This window comes from Epinephelus moara, chromosome 6, assembly GCF_006386435.1.
Source record: "Epinephelus moara isolate mb chromosome 6, YSFRI_EMoa_1.0, whole genome shotgun sequence".
In the NCBI taxonomy this organism is placed as follows: Eukaryota; Metazoa; Chordata; class Actinopteri; order Perciformes; family Serranidae; genus Epinephelus; species Epinephelus moara.
In genome coordinates, this window is record NC_065511.1 from 20,981,344 (window position 1) to 21,000,999 (window position 19,656).

At 42.9% G+C, this 19,656-nt stretch overlaps 1 protein-coding gene across 1 annotated transcript in view; it reads right to left on the reverse strand.

Moving 5' to 3' along the window:
- LOC126391843 (receptor-type tyrosine-protein phosphatase U) overlaps positions 1 to 19,656 on the reverse strand; it is a 218,120-nt gene that overhangs the window by 26,875 nt on the left and 171,589 nt on the right. The window contains exons 14-21 of the mRNA XM_050046801.1: positions 19,043 to 19,181; positions 18,032 to 18,055; positions 17,634 to 17,788; positions 16,764 to 16,951; positions 7,021 to 7,093; positions 6,825 to 6,901; positions 1,604 to 1,640; positions 621 to 718 (exon numbers count right to left, since the gene is read on the reverse strand). Coding sequence (XP_049902758.1) covers positions 621 to 718; positions 1,604 to 1,640; positions 6,825 to 6,901; positions 7,021 to 7,093; positions 16,764 to 16,951; positions 17,634 to 17,788; positions 18,032 to 18,055; positions 19,043 to 19,181 — 791 coding nt within the window. The remainder of the gene's footprint in view (positions 1 to 620; positions 719 to 1,603; positions 1,641 to 6,824; positions 6,902 to 7,020; positions 7,094 to 16,763; positions 16,952 to 17,633; positions 17,789 to 18,031; positions 18,056 to 19,042; positions 19,182 to 19,656) is intronic.

The following is a 19,656-nucleotide window of genomic DNA, read 5'->3' on the forward strand; positions in this document are numbered from 1 at the left end:
TTTACTTTCTTGCCGAGAGTTAGTTGAGAAGATTGACACCTCTCTGTGCAGTAAATATGAAACTACAACCAGCAGCTGGCTAGCCTAGCTTAGCATAAAGACTGAAAATAGGGTGGAAAAGTTAGCCTGGCTCTGACCAGTGGTGAAAATATTCATCTAAAGCCCTCAGATTGACTTGTTATATATAAGTCATATGTTTAATGTGTTTCAAAGGGGTTATATTTATTTCTGTATCTTTGCACAGTCTCTAGTCTTTGTGCTAAGCTAACTGACTGCCTATTGTAGCTTTATAGTTAGAGAGAGACAGTTGATCTTCTCATCTAACTTCCAGCAAAAGAGCGCGTTTCCCAAAATGTCTAACAGTTAGGAGCTCTACTGCAGAAGCGGCTCGTAGTTTCACATGAATGCAGAACATCCTCACCAAAACGAAGAGCTTTGAGGCTGCAGTTTGCATGCACAGCAAGCTTCTGTGAGATCTATACTTATCACACACATAAAAGCACACACATAAAAGCTTTTCATATAGACACCAAAATGTTCCCTCATGGTGAATGTGGGATGTTTCTGAGCACTGGGTGGTGACAGGAAGGGAGGAAGGGGGGGGAGTGCGCATCACTTACCCTGCCAACCTCCACCAGCTTAGTGATCATGACGATGCTGAAACAATTTTCCTGCCACACCATCCTCCAAAAATCATACAGAGTCTCCTGCTTAGGTCCTATTGGGAAGAAATAACAGAGAGAGAGAGAGACAAAAAAGGCAGCGTTAGAGCATGCCCGCTCAATAAGGGAGTTCTTCCTGCTAAAAAATCTTGTATTATTGAGACCTAAGCGTCCTTTCCTCAGACAGCAGGGTACTGATAAAGCTCTCAATAAAGTTATTGGGAATTCCAGTCAGAGGGGGGAAGGTGACGGGTGACAAAACAACAGGAGTAGCTGCTGATGAAAGCCCGTGGGACCATCAGTCAGTCATCGTCATCTGAGGAGGAGACGTTTAGGAAGCGAGGTACAACTTTAAAACGAGAATCACGTAGGAAAGAAATGCACAGAGAGACAAAAACACCGCTGACGTCTTTTTTTACTGTCTCGCAGGTTTCATCTCTCTAACAGGGGGAAGAGGAGGTGCTGGTGCAAGATAAGCAGATGAGCAGACCTTGGGTGACTTTGTGATGGGAGCTCCCTGGAAACTGACACTCCTCAGGGTTTAGAAACAGCAGAGGGACATTTTTAACAGAGTCCAACTGTCCATCAGAAGCCACTTTACATTTGAGCGACAGAGGGTGAACTAAAGGTTCTCCCCCCAACGATGTACACGCTGCTCGGCGTGTCCCAGAGATTGAGAAGCTATAATTAATGTGTTTAATTATTCACCTGTTCTCATGATTAATTCAGTGACATCACTTGCACAGCCTTCACGGGTTAGCAGTCACACCATCACCTTTGGATTCGCCGTAGAGATAGTTTTGGCCAGGGACCGCGCATGAGTAGGCTCATTGGTTAGATCATCTTCAATTTATTACACGGCGTCAAAAGGTACTCACTGTGCTGCATGCACACACACACTCACACATAAACACACACTATAGCCTTGCTGGGATACTCACCCTGAGTGGCGATGAAGTGGTTGGATCGATGGTAGCCCTGAAAGAGAGAAGAAGGATGACATGCTGAGTAAGCCATCTGCGCCTTAGGCACAGCTGTATGGGAGGGTGTCTCTCTGTCTCACCCTTTTTACCTTGTTCTCTGCATTCTGCTCTACTACTGACCCACTGCAACTGTGAGTCGTGTTTCCGGTATAATTTTCCAGCACTGTCTGACCTGCTGCTGACTCCAAACCATGTCTTTGCCCTCACAGACTCCACAGAGAGTTTGGAGCAGTCGAAGCAACACATAGTGAATGCTGCATCTTGACAAACTGCTGATAAATCTCTGAGAAAGCGACTCTGACAAGGAGTCGGGAGCTGCCTGAACAATGACTGAATCCCTGTGACAGTTTAATAAAGATATGATAAAGAAACTAAAAGGTGCACACTCTTCAATTTCAGGTGTCCGATTTATTTATCAAACCCTCTTTCTCAGAGTGCCGCCCCATAAAAACAAATCCATTTTCATTGAAGATGCAATATGTGCTATTTCTGGGATGATGAATTAAACCGGAACCACATTTTCTTCCCCAGAAAACTTCCTCCTTGAATTCTTCTCACAAGTCGGAATGATTGGAAGAGTATAATACACAGGTTTCACATAAACGCATGATATCACCAACATAAACATTTTTCAAGGCAAAATCTGATACGTACAGTGAGGTATTTGGAGATCCTTTATATCAAAGGATGTGACAGCCTTTGATATAGATGACAGACATGTTCATACGGTGGGTATGAGGTGAATATGAATGAACATTGAGATGTCACCTCTACAGCCTTGAGGGGAATAAACATGACAAAGACCACCTGAGGGACTTTGAAGCATGAATACTTTAAGGACGAGCAAAATGTTCAAAGGAAGTCCTGAAAATAGGCGCCGGGTATCTAAATTTGAAGGTAACGGGGACACCTGTCTCCAAGATGCAGCTCTGTGAAAACATCACCTAAAAAACAACATGGATGTTGTGGTTCGCTGTTTGTTGTGTGAGAGGAGCAGCTGGAAGGATAATTGATGCCCCAATTACCTTACATATCTCTGTGAAGTTGGGAAGGCAGGTCAGGAATAATCTGAATAAACTCCCAAGCCCGCCGGCTCTCATCACATCAGCGTGATGGAGCAATCCATGTTCATAACAGTTTTCATCTTTTTGCAGAGGGCATCTCTCTAAAATGTCGAGTCTGTCCACGTTGCCGATGGATCGCTAAACTGAATTGCATCTAGTCATGTAAGCGGGGACATGTTTGAAATGGAGATGGATGACCAGTGCTGTGAGGCCTGCTATCCACAATTCCTCTGGCCCCGGCCAAACGCTATCAGCATGAACGCTACCACTCCTCCACTTAAGACGGTCGCCATAGCAACTAAACTTCCTGAGTCTTGGCCACTTATGAGAACTAACAAAGACAGCGGGGTCCTCTATCCGGAGAGGACACATCTCCTTGTGTTCATTTAAAATCATTAGCTAAAAGGGCATGTTTTTTTTTTTGGGGGGGGGGGAGGGGGTGTTTGTCAAATGCGCACAAACCTGAAACACACTGACCTTTGAGCATTTGTGGATAGAGGATAGTGGAAAGAGAAGAGGGAAGTGGGGAGAGAAGAGAATAGAGCGATGGCAGGCAGAAGAACGAGCAGTGAAGTACTTACTTCCCTGTTAATCCGAATCTACAGGGTCCAAGGTCGAGGAAGTGGGGAGGGGAGTAGAAAAAGAAGACATATAGGCTAGTTAATGAAAGAAGCTTTTGGTAAGTAGGAGTTATGGTTACAGACAGGTGGGAGGAGGTGTGTGTGTGTCTGTGTGTGTGTGTAAGTACAGTAGGACTAGGCTTTATGTGTTGGAGCACTCATTTTTTGTGGGAATTTGCGACTTAAGGCCATTTCATTTACTCTGATCTATGGTTTCCTTACAAAAAAAAAATTGCTTTTACTTGTCTTTACTGTGATTTTGCATTAGGGATTTTATATTTAAAGAAAGAAAAAAGAGAAATCCTGCTGTGTGGCTTTGCGCAACATCTTCCACGCAGTAGTACTCCCCAAGCAACCATATTACCAGAATAAAACACTGGCATTGTACGTTATAATGTAGCGGATATGTTGAAACTTTATATTTCTATACATTTCCACAGCACTGCAATTGATGTGTGGTTATGTTTAGGCACAAAAAATACTTGTGAGGGCAGGATAGATCATGTTTTTGCTTAAAACACCCGCTTTTGATGGCACAATCATAGCTGGAAGTGCCGCGCATGTCTTGTTAAAAAACAAGTTTTTTTTTGCTAGTCGTGAACAGTGGTCTGCAACTTGGCAGCCATCTCTCGCCTAGATGTCAAACCATCCACCGTCTCCTCCACCTCCAGGTGACATTGTTAGCTCATACACATGTGAGCAGAGCTACGTTACATTAGAAAGGTTTATATAATATGTATAAAACATACAAATGTAGCGTATGCTAGGTTATCAGAAACGTACACAGTTGGCCCCAAGACCCATTAATAATCGGTGGAGTTCCCCTTCCTCTGTCATATTAAATATTAATTACTAATTAAACAACTATCAAAGTGAAAGGTAAATGTGTTATTTATTTGTGCTTTGTCAAGACTGTGATCAGATGTGATTGATAACCGCCTGCCTGGCTACATAAACAAACCATTAGATTCTAATTTAAATGCTGCTAAACTGAGTGCTGCACTGAAATACACGAACACCCCTTCTTCCAACTGAGCTCCGCACTTTGCAGACCAGTGAGACATGCAAGAAAAAACAGAAGAAATCTTTGACCTGTTTTTACTGCACCAAAAAATGTGTTCATGTCAAAAATAGGCTTTCAAGGCTTTTAAGGTGAGTGACGAATAAGATGTTGCTATGATTCTGACACTAAGTAAATTTAGACAAAACTGAGTATGACACTGTGAGTGTGTAACCTTGTCTCCTAGCAATTACACTTTTGTACTACTTAACTGTTTTCATATTAACGTTATGGTGACAACCGCATTGCTGCCTGGATTGTGTTCAGAGACAATGTTTCTTTGAGTTGATGTGACACTACGTTTATGTACCACGCTGGAGTCACAGGAAGGTGGTCAGGGTGGATATCAGACATACATAATGCAGGACTGTGACACCAGAATCCCAGGTCCACATCCAGTCTCCTGTCTGTGGTCTAGGTAAAAAAGCACTTTGGTTATGGTTCGGGAAAGACCATAATTATAGTTAAATGTTAATTTAAAAGAAGTAATAATATAAAAGAAATACTGTGTTCACTATGAGTGGATAGTGCATTGCATGATTGCTTATTTTGGAACATTTGATGATACGTTCAGTGTTAACATTTTCACAACTTGCCAGGTTATTTAAATAGCAACATTTCCTTGTTATGACGATTTGAAAAACGCAATTTGCCCACTATTATGTTTCCCTCAAACGTATTTGCCGTTTCAAATAATCCTTGTAAAAACCTAATTTCTTTGAGATGGGGCTGTTGTGTGTGTGTGTGTGTGTGTGTGTGTGTGTGTGTGTGTGTGTGTGTGTGTGCATGAGAGTGTGTTTTTGATTGTGTGGCCATGCTACACCTGTCAGTCAGACCCTTCGACTCTTCAGAAGCAAAAAATATGTAAATCAGCAACAGCCATGATGCGCTGGACTGCTCTACATTTGCAACAGGCGCAGGAAGCTGTCAGACATATGCAAAGTTCTGCACCTCTGCAAGCAACACACACCACAGCCAAGCAAAAACTTGTGTATTAAGTGACAGAGCAGAGAGAAAACAGAAAGCTTGTGCTTTCTCACCTCTGTTTTTAAAGCACAATAACATTTCATAGGGAGGAAAAACTTTTCCATTTAACCTCTGGTGAAATAATCACGGGCTGTCCAAAATATGCTTCTCCACGCCTAAGTAGTTACCTTCCAGCTTGCCGGGTCAGCCTTGTCAGGGACTAACATCACTGACACCGGCACTGTAGTGGCTGCTGAGTGGTGTTTTCCCTCTAATGCCTGCACCTCTGTGCCCTAAACACTAATGGAGACCCTCACGATAACTACAGTCCTAACAGCAGGCCAGGTTTTTAATGCCCTCTCATTGTAATGAACTCTCTAAAAGCATCTCACCACTGGCCATTCTCTACAGAGAAATAAAAGAGGGGGAAAAAGCCTTGTAATGTCAAACATTTTTGATGATATAATTTGGCTTAAAGGAAGAATCCAGCTAAAATCATGCAGTTGGAAATTTCCCTCACTGAAAACAAAAAATGTTAATATATATTATTTATAAAGATTTTGACAGACACAGAATCTTCTCAACTTCTTATCAGCCTCAAACAGCACTGGGAGTACATCAGCTTGCCTCAACTTCTCACTGAGTGCTGTATTTATTTAACAGTGGTCCCAATGAGAGGCAAAATAAATCTTGTGAGATAAGGAAATCATATCAGATTGCCAGACTTCCTCGTTCCTTGACATGACTCAAATGAAAAGCAACATCTGAGGGCCGTGACAGTGAAATCACAGGGGAACCAAAATACAAGTCTCTACCTACAAGAACATCGAGTCGTAAAACTGTGTTACTTTTTTTTCTTCTTTGCTAATAACTTTCGTTGCCACCTAAACCCACACTTTTGCTTTCTGAGCAAACACAGCCTCCTGTCGTTTTTATGAATGGGAACACATATGAATGAGACTGTGTGAGACACATTAGCAACATATACATGTATTCCATATGATCAGTGAGAATGTTACCGTGGCACTACATGTGTGGCAGACAGTTAAGGTGAACGGTGGAAAAGGATCATCTCCTCCCGGCCCATCCGGAGATTGAATAACATCAATCATGTCTATTTAATTTAGGGGGATTTTGTGGCATCTTACAGAAAGGTTCATCTCCTCTGCGAGGCATTAAATGCATTCACTCCACTCTGTTTTAATAAAAGCAAAAGCAGTCTGGGTCAGGGATTCCGTGCAGCAATTGACAACCATGGCAGCTGGCAAAAAAAACAAAAAAAAAAACGCTACGGAAGGTGTTTGATTGGATGAAAGCTTCCAGGTGAAAGTGGGCCAGCAGACTGGTGAGCTTATAGGAATGAGAGAGATGGGCTGTGGCTTCGTAGGGTGTGAGAGATAGAGACTTGGCACAGGCTGACTATTTGTATCCCATGTCAAACAGAGGGAGGAAAACAGGATTAGACTTACATCAATGTAGTTAGCGTTAATGTAGTCTGAGTTGGGGTCTCCCAGGAGAGGGTGGAGCTTTACTCTGTGGCGGTCGTCTGAGGCGGATGAGAATAAAAGAGCAAAGAGCTGCTGAAATACAAAGTTTCTGCAAATAGTTTCTGTTACTTTTACTACCTTTTATTCATACAAGATAAAATGACTTCTGATTACTTACATCCCAACAAGGTGTCATGCCTCCCTTTGGTTTTGTCCTTCTTCTTTGTGCAGTCCCAGCCATCAAAGAAGCTCTGCAGAGATAAAGAGACACTTGCAGATTTCAGGGCCTCTCAATATATTAACCATTCAAATATCTTAGATAAACATTAATTAAAGCTTCACCACGTCTTTCCTTCTGTTTAATGTGTGATTCAGAAAAATGTTTTTTTATGACTAGTACGATAAAAGCAGATCAAGACTTCAAGCATGACCACGGAGATCAAGAGCCATTGTATCCTCCAGAGAGGTTTAGTGGTTTATGCATGACATGTTATTAAACAACACAAGCATCATTTATTCCTCCTCTGGGCCGCCAGTTGCACTGGTTCTTGTCAGCTCCATGGGCCACTAAAATTTTAACCCAGTGGCTATATTCCTATTACCTTGCATGCTTGACTGTCGCACTATCATGAGATCACATAAAAATCCATCTTACCGAGCTTCAACTAATACATTTGTGTTTATCGGCATCCTGTGAGGAGCTACTGGCAGCTATGGGTGTAGTTGTTCATTCAAAACAGGTAAGCATAGTTGCTGCATTAGCATCAGTTGTTTTGGAACTGGAGAGTGTTTCTTCATTAAAAGAAGCTCAGAGCGGCACTTCAGGCTTTTCTCAATAGAAAAGATATTTCCACTCTTTTCCCAACTGGCCTGTGATAGACAGTAATAGACAGATGGTTCATCAAATCACCTGCCAAGTATCTTTTAAAGGTGCTTGCCCCTTTCCAAACAGATTCCAATGACGGCTTCTCAGATAGTCGTATGTAACAACAAACCATCTGGCGCGTCAAACTTATATTCTTACTGGGTTCAAGTTTTGTGTACGCCATCAATGAGAGATGTAAAATCCATCAGAAATACTAGTTTTGGATTTCATCACAGCAGAGGCTAATGGAGATAATGGTAATAACATAACACACACATTTACTAAAGAGGCACTATCCGATCGATCGTAGATTAGCACCGTAACTAGGCAGGGCATGTCAGTCAAACTTTGAATTTCTCAACATCAGAATCAGAAACAGGTTTACTGCCATTTAGGTTTCCACATACAAGAAAGGTGCTTTGATATTTTGGTGCATAACAGTCACGGTAAAAAAGCAAGAAAAGGAGAGGAAAAAGAAAAGAAAAAACAAGTACTTCAAAATTGTAGACAGAAATTTACAATAAAAGGTTAGGTAAGGTTTTTGCTAACCTTTTGCCTGTGACATGTAGCTTTAGCCTCAGTCTTTCAGCACGATATAGACTGCTTTTATGGGGTTTTTGGTCACAAGGAGTCAGCTGGAGACGACTCCTGGAGCTCATGTTAGATTTACAAGAAAGCTAGCCATAGCTATTCGCATCTGCCAATGACAGTAGTTATTTAAGGCAGCAATATCAAAGGTACATGGTAAATGGTAAATGGACCTGCATTTGTATCATGCCTTTCTAGTCATCCGACCACTCAAAGCGCTTTTTACACTACGAGTCACATTCACCCATTCACACACACATTCATACACTGGTGGCCGAGGCTACCATACAAGGTGCCGCCTGCTACTCAGTTTTTAACACACTTACACAGCGACGGAAGCATCATAGGGAGCAATTTGGGATTTTTTTCAGTATGTTGCTCAAGGATACTTCAACATGCAGACAGGAGGAGCCGGGGATCAAACCACCGATCTACCAATTGGTGGACGACCCGCTTTACCTCTGAGCCAAAGCCTGTTTTTATCTATCTTTGTCTGAAATCAAAGACCCCTGGTTACAAGAACATCCAGCTGTAAAACTGCAACATTATCACTGTAAATTGCATGAGCCTCGGTGCCATATGAGTATGGCTTGGGGTTACAGAGGAAATTAAATATCATGTTATTTTCGACCAAATGCCCTGATATTGATATTGCAATGGTATTGTAGAACTGACAGTCGGTGCTTTCACAACACATTTACACAATGAGATTTCTGATAAATAACCATCAGTAATGTGGACATTACTCATCATATCCAAAATCTAAGGAAATAACTCATCACAGTATCTATATAATATCTATATATTGCCCAACCCCACTTATAAGAACAGAAAAATTAAAGTAGCAAATGCCACCGTCCTCTCACATAAGTTAAAAAGTGCTGCAAAACGATGTGAAATATTTCTGATGAGTACTGATCCAAGTGTTTCTATATACAGTGCATGAATCCCTGTATGGTGAGATGACTGGTAATTAAAGTTAAGGCAGAGGAACTGTCTGCCACCTGCTTGGTGGATGGCTGCTCAGCTGTATTATAACACATCATACTCAGCAATACATCTCCTCATTCCCTATCATCCACCTGTCTGCATGGATGCACCGGCGAGCGCTTACTCTCACACGACGTCATAAGCCACTTGAAAGCGTCCACTCTCTGCGGAGCTAAATTAAGTCTGCAAACAGCCCCTTCAGATCCATGAACAAAAACACACACACACACACACACACACGCTCACACATCTATACCAGTCTACCCCCTGTGGTTTTCAGCCACTAGGGGAATTTTGGTGAAACTCTGCCCAAGTATGCATGCTGAGCAGGGGATTACAACGCAGTTCTCCCCACAGAGAGCCAAGAACCAGCCAAATCCTGCCTGGGATTACACCCTCCTCCTCACTTCCTCTTCCTCTTTCCATGCTCTCTCTCTCTCCCTCTCTCTCGTGGTCTATCTCTCTCTGAATCCCTCGTTTTCTTCCTCTCTTCATCACGTCTCTCCCTTTTCCTCCCTCTCTGATATTTTTGACACAAGACCTCTGAGCTGTCTTTGTGTCTCTGCTCCCACCACTCCTCTGCTCAGCCCTCCAGAGAAACAGGGAAAACACAGACAGACAAACATTGAGAGAGTGGCGGTATACTGGAGGGGAGTGAAGGGGAAACAACACAGACCCATAGAAGATTGATTAGAAACCCTCATTGGCAGGGATCAGCGGGGTGGGTTGGTTAAGAGGATCATATAAAATGAGAGGAAGGAAATAATGACACAGTCAAGTACGGTCTTGAACTGTTGACACTGTTACACTTTTATAGCACTTTTCTAAATTTTAACATTCTGGTTTGCTATCAACATCCCACTAGATTTCACAGAGTGCATTATTTGTTTCCCCTCAAAAACGAGGCAACGACGAACACGCTGTACTCCACCATTTCCATTTTCGGGATGACTCAATAACAGTCACCTCGCTTTAACCTGTAATTTTTTTTTTACCCACATAATTTGTATAATGCCAAAAACGGTGATGAGATTCATAATCCCACCACATCCAGTCAAAATCCAATCAGGGATGTCTGAGATATGACACAATTGAGACACTAAATGGAATATCCTTGTCAAAAAATATATAATAAACAAGCCTGATTCATGCTGTCATAAAAGCAGCATGAGGTCGCTGTTGTTTTTTGAAATAACAGCAGTATTTCAGTAGACCCTGGTGCAACTAAAATTTGAATCAATGAGTCCATCATCCTCGCTAACCTCAGCCTCGGGCTACAGAGTGGTATAATGAAAGTTTTCGGCTCCCCAGTAAAGCTCTGCTGTTGTTTGCTCGTAAGTTTCTTCAGTGGGAATATGACTGCGGTGACAGTAGCTGCCACATATACAGGCCCCTTTACAACTCACTGTAAATTCTTGATCAATGTTTTTACACAACATAGGTATTCTTCAGGGAAATAAAAACCTATACCTGCCGGGGGAGTGTAATATGATACTCCTCATCATTTTACTTCATAATGGAGAGCGACACTCTATCAAAACACATACTCGAGCAAAGAGAAGAAAAAAAATACAAAGAGGTGTGTATTGATTTTTGGAGTGGAGTGTGTTTTGCCCGAGAGGGACAGTTTAATGAGTCTACAAGCAGAGTTCCAGAGGGGGAAACCATGAACCAGAGACAAAAGATGTTTTCTCTTTTTATGAATGCCATGGGCTGTGGGTGACAGGGATGGACTTTTCCCCAGGGTGTGATCTAGACTCCCAGCCACAATCGTTCCACTTTGGAGAGGTACGCCGAGACCTGGGCCCTTCATTATGTGTCCAGATACGTACAGCTAGAAGAGAGCAGAAGGCTGATAAGCAATGCTCTGCCAAAGAAACATGTTTGTACTTACGGTTCAGTTCAGGACAGAAACCCCACAGTGCGTTGGTGCAAAAAAGAAACTAACCAAACAGTGATCTGCCAAGCACACTCAAGTGTTTACAAAAAACAGCAGTGGTGTTAAAAGGCAGATTCTGAACATAATAACATACAATTCCTCTCCCTAGGAATGCAGAGCCACTAAGGCTACATCTACATTAACATGCTTTCATTTCGAAATAGCATTTTAAAACAAAAATGATCTCTCTTTCCTGCACATGAGCATTTTGGCACCACTTCTGAAAGTATCTCCGTCCATACATATACTCACGGTACTCCGGCTTCCTCCCACAATCCAAAGACATGCAGATTAGGTTAATTGAAACTGCTCATAGGTGCAAGCTTGAATGATTGTCTGTCTCTATGTTTGCCATGAGACAGTCTGGCCAGTGGTGTAGTGTTGTTTTCTGGCTGTTTACAGTATACTCACCTATCAGTCAAAAAGCTATTGGAATATATAGGAGAGTATACCCACTTCTTCCTGCCCATCTATAAAATAGCGCACCTGCCTCATCAACTATCACTACACCCCTGAGTCTGGCGACCTGTCTAGGGTGTACCCCACCTCTCAGCCAATGTCAGCTAGGATAGGCTCCAGCCCTCCCGCGACCCCTAACAGGATAAACGGTTACGGAAAATGAATTAATAAATGAATGACCATTCACCTACACTGGGCATGCACGTGCTAAAGTAAACAGGAAGCAGATTGTCTTCTCTGCGGTTGATTGCTTGGTAACAAAACAATACCACAGAGAACCACAGAAATCTTTGCTTGGAACAACAAGGTGGAACTGTTTCTGAAAGTAACTAATGAGTATAATGCAATCAAGGAGGCAGAAAACATAGACTGGGAGTTGTTGCAAAGCAAATGCGACAACATATTAGAGCTGTCTGTGAGCATTATCCACCACCAGAGGAAGCCATGGCAGTGGTAAAAAAGTACTGGTACTCACACAAGAAGGATGAAATCACAAAAAGTATGTTTTGGCTTGATATGACCCAATTGGGAAGCGAATGTGGTTGTGTTAAGTTTTTTAAGTCTCCCTTTTTTTCACCCATCCAAACTAAAATGCATCTGGAGACTTAAAACTAAAACAGGGTCTGCAGTGTGTTCACAAGTCTCAACCTTAGGGGTTCGGAAACGCCAGAGTAGTATGTCCGCTATATGAAAAAAAAAAAAAATCGACAAATATTTCTATTGAACAGCCAAATCTGATTTGACTGACATAAGTCGGAGTCGCATACAGCCTTAAACATTAGTGTGGATGTAACGTTAGACCGATCACCCTCTAGATGACGGGAATTGGAAATTGGGTTTTGAGCATCTGAGCAGGACCATTGTGGAGCATCATCACACCTCTGCTGTGTGACATCTATCCCCCTAAACAACATCTAGTGGTCCCCAAGGTTAAGAGAACTGTCCTATGCTCGTAGTCTGATGGTTACCTTTGAAAATTACAGAGCATACGTTGCACCATATATTGCAGAGGGACGTAAAAACTAGTATTGTTACTAGGAGGAGGTTATTTGGAGGTGACAGGGCATGGGAGCCAAGAACTCTCTTTTCTCGTTTTTCTCCGTCTTTGCCCTTTCATCTTTCTTCCCTTTCCACTCACCCCCTTCACACTCCCCTCTCCTCTCTTTGCTACCCTACAATCTGTTAGCAGTGGACAGGGGACTCAGCAGCTATAGAGAATCACCAGAGACGTTTAACCTCATCATGCCTGCCGTTGTGACAGAGGTCTTCTTTGGGCCCAAATGAGGATGATTTATTCATCTGCGCAGCAACAGTGTGATCCAGATGCCTTTTTAACCCCGCTAATTAATTTCAGTGGGTGGCGAGGAGCGCCCACGGATGATGTCAGAGGAGGATTGATGGCCTCACACACCACACTTGCAAGACCCATTCCAGCTAACATGGGCTCTCTAAGCTGAGAGTTGTCCATAACATGTAATAATTGCACATGATCCTTCTTACTACGGACTAACTCCCACTACCCGACTAACTACTCAACTTCACTTCATCACTTTTCCAAAGCTTATCTGGGTGGGTGATGGTAGCCTAAAAATCACAACAGGCGCTGACCCACAACCACTTGGTTGTGTCCTGACATGTGTCCAGCAATATCTCAAAATAGTGTTAGAGAAAAGAAATATCCATGCCAGAATCCAATCCACACCCTGAAAAAACTCATATCACAGCTCTGAGTTTGAGTTCATAGGCTTGCAGCACTCCACACTCACTCTGTGGGCTATCGCCAACACTGGGTGTCATGATTGGACTATGTTCTTTTATATTATTTTTTTGTTCCTACTGTGCAAATCAGTTTTTCATGGGGATAAGAAAGTTGATCAATCACTCACACAGTAACTCCCACAAGATATTTCATTGTGGTTAGGAGAAAAGAATCTGCACCGTTTCTTGTATGCAGGGCTTGACATCAGTCTGTTCCACCATGGGTACCCCTCACTAGTGTACTTTCCTCTAACGAGTATACGAGCTCAAACACTCCCAGAATCTTAAAGCACTTCCTGCAGCACAGAAAGTTTGTCTACAAGGTTTAGAAGTTCCTCAACATCGTCCTTCCACCTCCTAACACTGTTGGCAATTAAGGTCAAACACTCCTGCTGAGGAAAAGTACTGACCCGCCTTGCTCCCTGGGGCACCAAGAAGTGTTGCAATATCTCTTTTAGCGATTCCCCCGGCTACCACAACTTCATCAACAGCAATGCTTTCACTTCTCTAACTGCTTCACCAGCAGCCTGTTTAACTTGGCAGTTTTCTTTGCTGTGTTTGAAGTGTGCAGGTTAACCAGGCATGGAGGTACATCAGTGTAGCCACTGTACCGGACCTTATGGTAAGGAGGGAGCTAACCCACAAAGCACAGCTTTGCCTTTTGTCTTTGCAACAACCTCCCCTATGGCAACAAGCTGTGAGCAGGAAATGAAAGAATGAGATCACAGTTACAAGAGGCTAAAATAAGTTTTTATTCCACGTGATGGCTGGACTTAGTAGGGCAAGGAGCTCAACAAACTTGGGGGTCTTTTGTGTCATGCCGCTGCATTTCAACACTGAGAGGAGCTCTTGGCAACTGGTAACGGAAATCCTGTGTCACAGTTTAACAGCTGGCAACATACTGTACTAAGAAGACACCTCTGGATTGACATGTTAGAGAGGTGACTCCTTCCAGCTACCATGGAAGCACCTACAAAACCCTCCAAAGAACAACTTTCTGCTGTGATCTTAATGCAGTCAAGCTGCTATAAAATGGTTGGATGAAGGACCTGATTAGTTTAATACTTGATTTATGGATTACATAGGTTAAATAAGTAATTATAAAACAAATTGTTACGGTCCTTGATTATGATTGGCTGAGCTGTGTTTGAAGCCACTGTAAAATTCTCTATAAAAACACAACTGTGACCGCATTAAAACAGTATCACTGCACCAATTAACCATTTCAAAATGTCAGATTATGTTGTGAATTTTGATTTTCTGGTTGGGCTAAGCGTGTTTAAGTGGTTGAAAAAGATGGACAGGATAGAGGAGGAAGATAAAAAGCAAAGGGGATGCGCTGAAATTAACTGAGCATTACATTAGTTCAGGCAGGCCCCGGTGTCAAGCTTAGCTCACATCCCAGCTATATTAGCTGATCTCAAGCAGCCTGATCAGCTCATTGATGGAAGGGAGTCAGCTGATAGATCAAATGATACCCTTCTATGGAATCAAATGGCAAATTTCAGTCAGGGCACCCTATTTAAACTGCTTCAGCCTGCCTACTGTTGCTGCTTCCCCTTCAAGCCTCTTTGCAACCCGCCTCCACCCCAGCTCCTCCTTTTTTAAATGCTGTGTCTGACTTATCAATGTCATTTCTGATTTTCATGATGCTGGCTCTGTTCTGTACCCGAGGGGTCTTTGCTGCTGCTCTCCCTACCTTAGGCTTCCATGTAGGCGCATGGAAGGGCAGGGGTGTGTGCTCTCTCTGCCCTCAGCTTTCCACGTAGGCACGTGGAAGGGCAGAGAGGTCCTAAAACAGAGCCATACTGGCCAAATATCAAATTGAAAATGGAAGTTTTCTTTGACTAAAGTGGTCCTGACTGAAAAGAGAAAGAGACTGAGGAGCTGGAAGAGTCAGGAAACAAAGCCAGGTACATCAATGATCCTACTGTCCGCCTATTCTGGTGTCTTTTGAAAGATCCCGAGTTTGTCACTGGCAAAGTTTTTATTGGTAAAACAGGATGTGACAAAACAACCCACCACCAAGTGTTAACAGAGGCAGACTTTCAGAAATTCAAGCACTCTCAGGCACTGAATCCAAACACACCTGAGGGTCTCATCAACAATGCCTAGTAAAAAAGAGGGCAAATCGACAACTGAAGCCTGGATCGTTCATAATCCGCCATTATCCAGATTTATGTTTGAGCAGCCAGGGAATCCACTGTGTCCTGTCGCTTTTTGGAGAAATACCTGTTGCTGCTTCTGCCCGATCCACCAGCCTTTTATCCATCCAAAGCAAACAAACCACACCAACAATCTATGGTAAGTTAACATGGTAACTTCAGCTAGCTTGTGTGCTATCATTTTGTCAACTGCTAGCTAACCAGGCTATGCTGTGAAAAAATCATGTTGCTCGACAACAGCTGGAGGAAAGTGAACATAATAGTTGCCAATGGCAGATACATACGTGGCTATAATGTGACTGCATTGTGATGACAACTTTTATTCTTCAAACTAGAGATCATGGGGGTAAACTCCTTTGTCTCCACATTGCCACAGATTTGTAAAGCAGCCAACACTTTCCAATGCGTCTTTTAGAAAAGCAATAAGCCACAAGAGGCTGTGTTTTACAGTGATTTTAGAACAGCTAAGGGGGTTTTAACAACACCCTCTCAGCTTAACAATGAAGCACCTATTATTCATATACAATAACCGGCAGTTTCAATGAAGATGGTGACCTTGCGCATCATTGAGAAAAGCAGGCGGAGCTGCTTTATGTGTTAATGTCTTTGACTCTTTTTCAATGACACTTATTGTTCCACTCCTCTAAGGTGCTTCTGCCACAAACACTTTCAGCGTGACACTCGTGTTTCCACAGATACTTCACAGAACACTATAGAAAACACTCCTCACAGGAAGGGGGAGACACCATGCTGGGAACATTTCTCCTCCCATGGGAACTCAGATGCCATAACATCAGTGACAACCTCGGTGCAGAAACAAATAACTAGTTACATAAACATCACGAGACGACTTTCTCATTTTCAGCATGAAAATTAAAGTAAAGGTAAGAAAGCCTCCAACTGTGGCATTGGATTATGGATATTACTGCAGCTTGAGTATTCTTGCCTCTAGTTATTTCATTCGCTGTATGTTAGGAATGAATGAACCAATTATGCTCTTGTTGTTGAATTTACAGTGAAGGTCTTTTATCTACTGAATTCAATCACGATCACAGTGTGAATACAGACACTGTACTTTAGACACTGCTGCACTAGTGACTTTACTCTTTATGTTGTCTTTTGCTGTGTAAGAGAGGAGCGTACTAGTGGCTTCTCACCTCGTACTCCTGTTTAAAGCCGTAGCCCTCGGCAGTCTTCATCTGGTTGATGTGCTGGAGAAGGTCAGCCACCCGGACGGCGGGGTGGAGCTGCCCTGTGTGGTACGGTGAGCCTTTACGTCCACACTGGTGCCTCGGGGAGCCTCCCAGCAGGCTGCTGGCCTCGTTCACTGAACTACGAGCGTCACCTGCACCAGGCACATTTGCAATTTCAGCAGGCTGAAAAATTCATGTCCAAGACATATTACTATATAAAACATTTAACAAGTTTTTGAACACCTTTGGTGTGGGATGATACACTCTGATGTTACTGTCACGTAATGGCACAGTGTGTGCTGACACTGACACATACAGCACAGTATATGATACAGGTGTGTCACTGTGATAAGCTTTGTCAGAGCAAAGATGTCTTCATAATAGATATTACATAGACGTGACAGCAGCTCTGTCTTGGATGACGTGTGAAGCAGACCAAGATCTGCACTAACTTTAAAGTAAACACATCTGTTGTTTCCTCTCTGTGAGACTGACGATATTAGAAAGGAGATCAAGATGAAAAACAGTGACAAGTATCACAAATCAAATTCTTTCGATTCATTCAAAGATGTTACTTCACTTGGCAATTCTCCGTTTCTTTTGCGTGTGTGTGTATCAGCTGCCGGCAGTGAATAGCTGAGGGTAAGTTGTACCAAAGAACATTTTTCACACAGGATGATAAGTATCTTTCAGGAAGATTCAGACATTTATGGAGTGAATGAGTGGCGGTCAACAAGATTACAAAGTGAGGGATGATGTATGTCAAGTTTGAAATTGCATTGTGTAGTTGTGGAAGGTTCGTCGACACTGAACTGTGTGTGTCTTTGGTCTTACTGCGTGTGCCGCAGGTGTGCGCATCCATGAAGGAAAGGGCCATTCTTTCATCCTCCTGCAGGGTGCTCTGGTCTGTGAAACTGCGCTCCATGGAGCCCATATGGCTCTTCTCCTGCCGGTAGGTAATGGGTGTCTTATTCATGTTAACTGGTTTCCTATTCATGGACAAAGAAGGAGGAGGGGGAGAGATTGTAAAAGACAGATAGAGACAGGGAGAGGGAGAAAAAGGAGGTGTTACTTTTAGTGAGGAATAATACGGAGGTAAGATTAAGAAAATAAGAAAATAAAGTGATTAAGTGTTTTGTTTGTGTCTACAGCTTATGATTGACAGCCAGAGCACAAGCATGTATTTGATGGATCACAAAACGATGGAAAAGCAAAGAGGTGGAGTCACTTACGGATAGTAAGAGTAGTAGTCCCTTCTGTCAAGAATGCAGGAGAAGGAGACAAAAAAAATCAAGAGAAAGAAGAGATGTAAGATGAAAGCAATGTCAGCTGAGGGCAGAATGCATTGATTACAGTGAAAATGAGATCCATGATCCTCCAGTGAGCGCAGGCGGCCATATGACACATGCGAACGTACCAAGCAGGTGCTGACAGACCAAACTACAGCAAGGCAGAAAAACGTGCGTTTCCCTCCTATCGAATACGTCTCGGTGTTACACTTCATGGACTAGACCACGTGACTTCCTGTCACAGCGAATTTAGCAATCAATTCTCTAAGAGCGAGCTTCATGGTGGCTTAGCTGAGGAACCCAGGCTAATGTGCAGAGCAGTGGTGACTTTCAGAATCAACATTATTCAATATTAGCCCGGACGCTGTGTCAGCCATTTAATAATGATTGCTGGAGCCCTGAGTAACTTCCCATTTGGCATGGCAGGTTCTTTAGATTTCAATCTATCTTATTTTAGTGCGGCAGGTTAAGCCTTACGTGAGACCTCAAGTCAGGCTGTCCTACAGCTGCTGTTATATACATTCAGAGGCAGAGGTGTAAATGATGTACTGTAGACCTGTGGGATCGTTGGCTAATAATCTCTAAAAGCACACCTTTTCCCTCCCAATTACCATCTCATTTAAGGGTCAGGCCTCTGCTTGGTGTGCGTAATTAAGTGGCTAATTGAATTGCATCCGCCTTTAATTAGATACTTCACACTCAGATAGGCTCCGCAGATGAGAGTTGTTTGGTCCCTCCGGTGCACCATAAGGGAATGAAAACAATGCAGCTCTGGCTGTTGGTCCAGCACCTTCCCTAAACAAGCATGACCTTTTCGAAAGTTCAGCAAGTATAAAAACTGATTACTGAACTGTTCCAAAACAAAACATAAAGGGTAAAACAATGTGGGAGATGCGGCGCGATTGTGCATAATGAGGCATGTTATGCGCTCAACAGTTATCAGCAGACGTTTACCCTTTCTTAATGATGATGATGACGGCACCCAGCAGAAGGATGAGGACCACCAGACCTCCAGCACACACCCCGAGAATCAGACCCATCTCCTCAGAGTGCTGAGACACCTCCAGAGCCTTGCGGTGATCCTTGCAGGCCGCTAGAAGCAGAGACACAAACACGTGTAGGAAAAAGGCACAATGCAAATACAGGACATAAAAGAACAAGGTCGAAGGTGCAGATGAAAGCATTCACAGCAAAGTTCCAAAGCAAAGAGTGTGAAAACTTGAATGTAGAGACGGCGAAATTGAAAATTCACAGCTTTGAAGAACTTATCATTCATGCACAAATGTAGACTTTTCACATAACACTACAGACGCTCACACTGCTTATCTTGACTACCGTGAGGAGATCCACTGAATTATAATGGGCTTCTTAAAGCCAACGCTAAATTTCAATAACAGTGGTATTTTCAAATAGCTGGTAGAGATGAAAGAGACATGCGAATAAAGAAGTGACGCCTTAAGCAGAGCAGACAGCAATTGTCCGCGTTGTCCAACCCAACAAACCTGCAATCCTCAGACATACATAATGACAACTTATGCTTTGACAAGCAAAATGATTGGCTTGCAAAG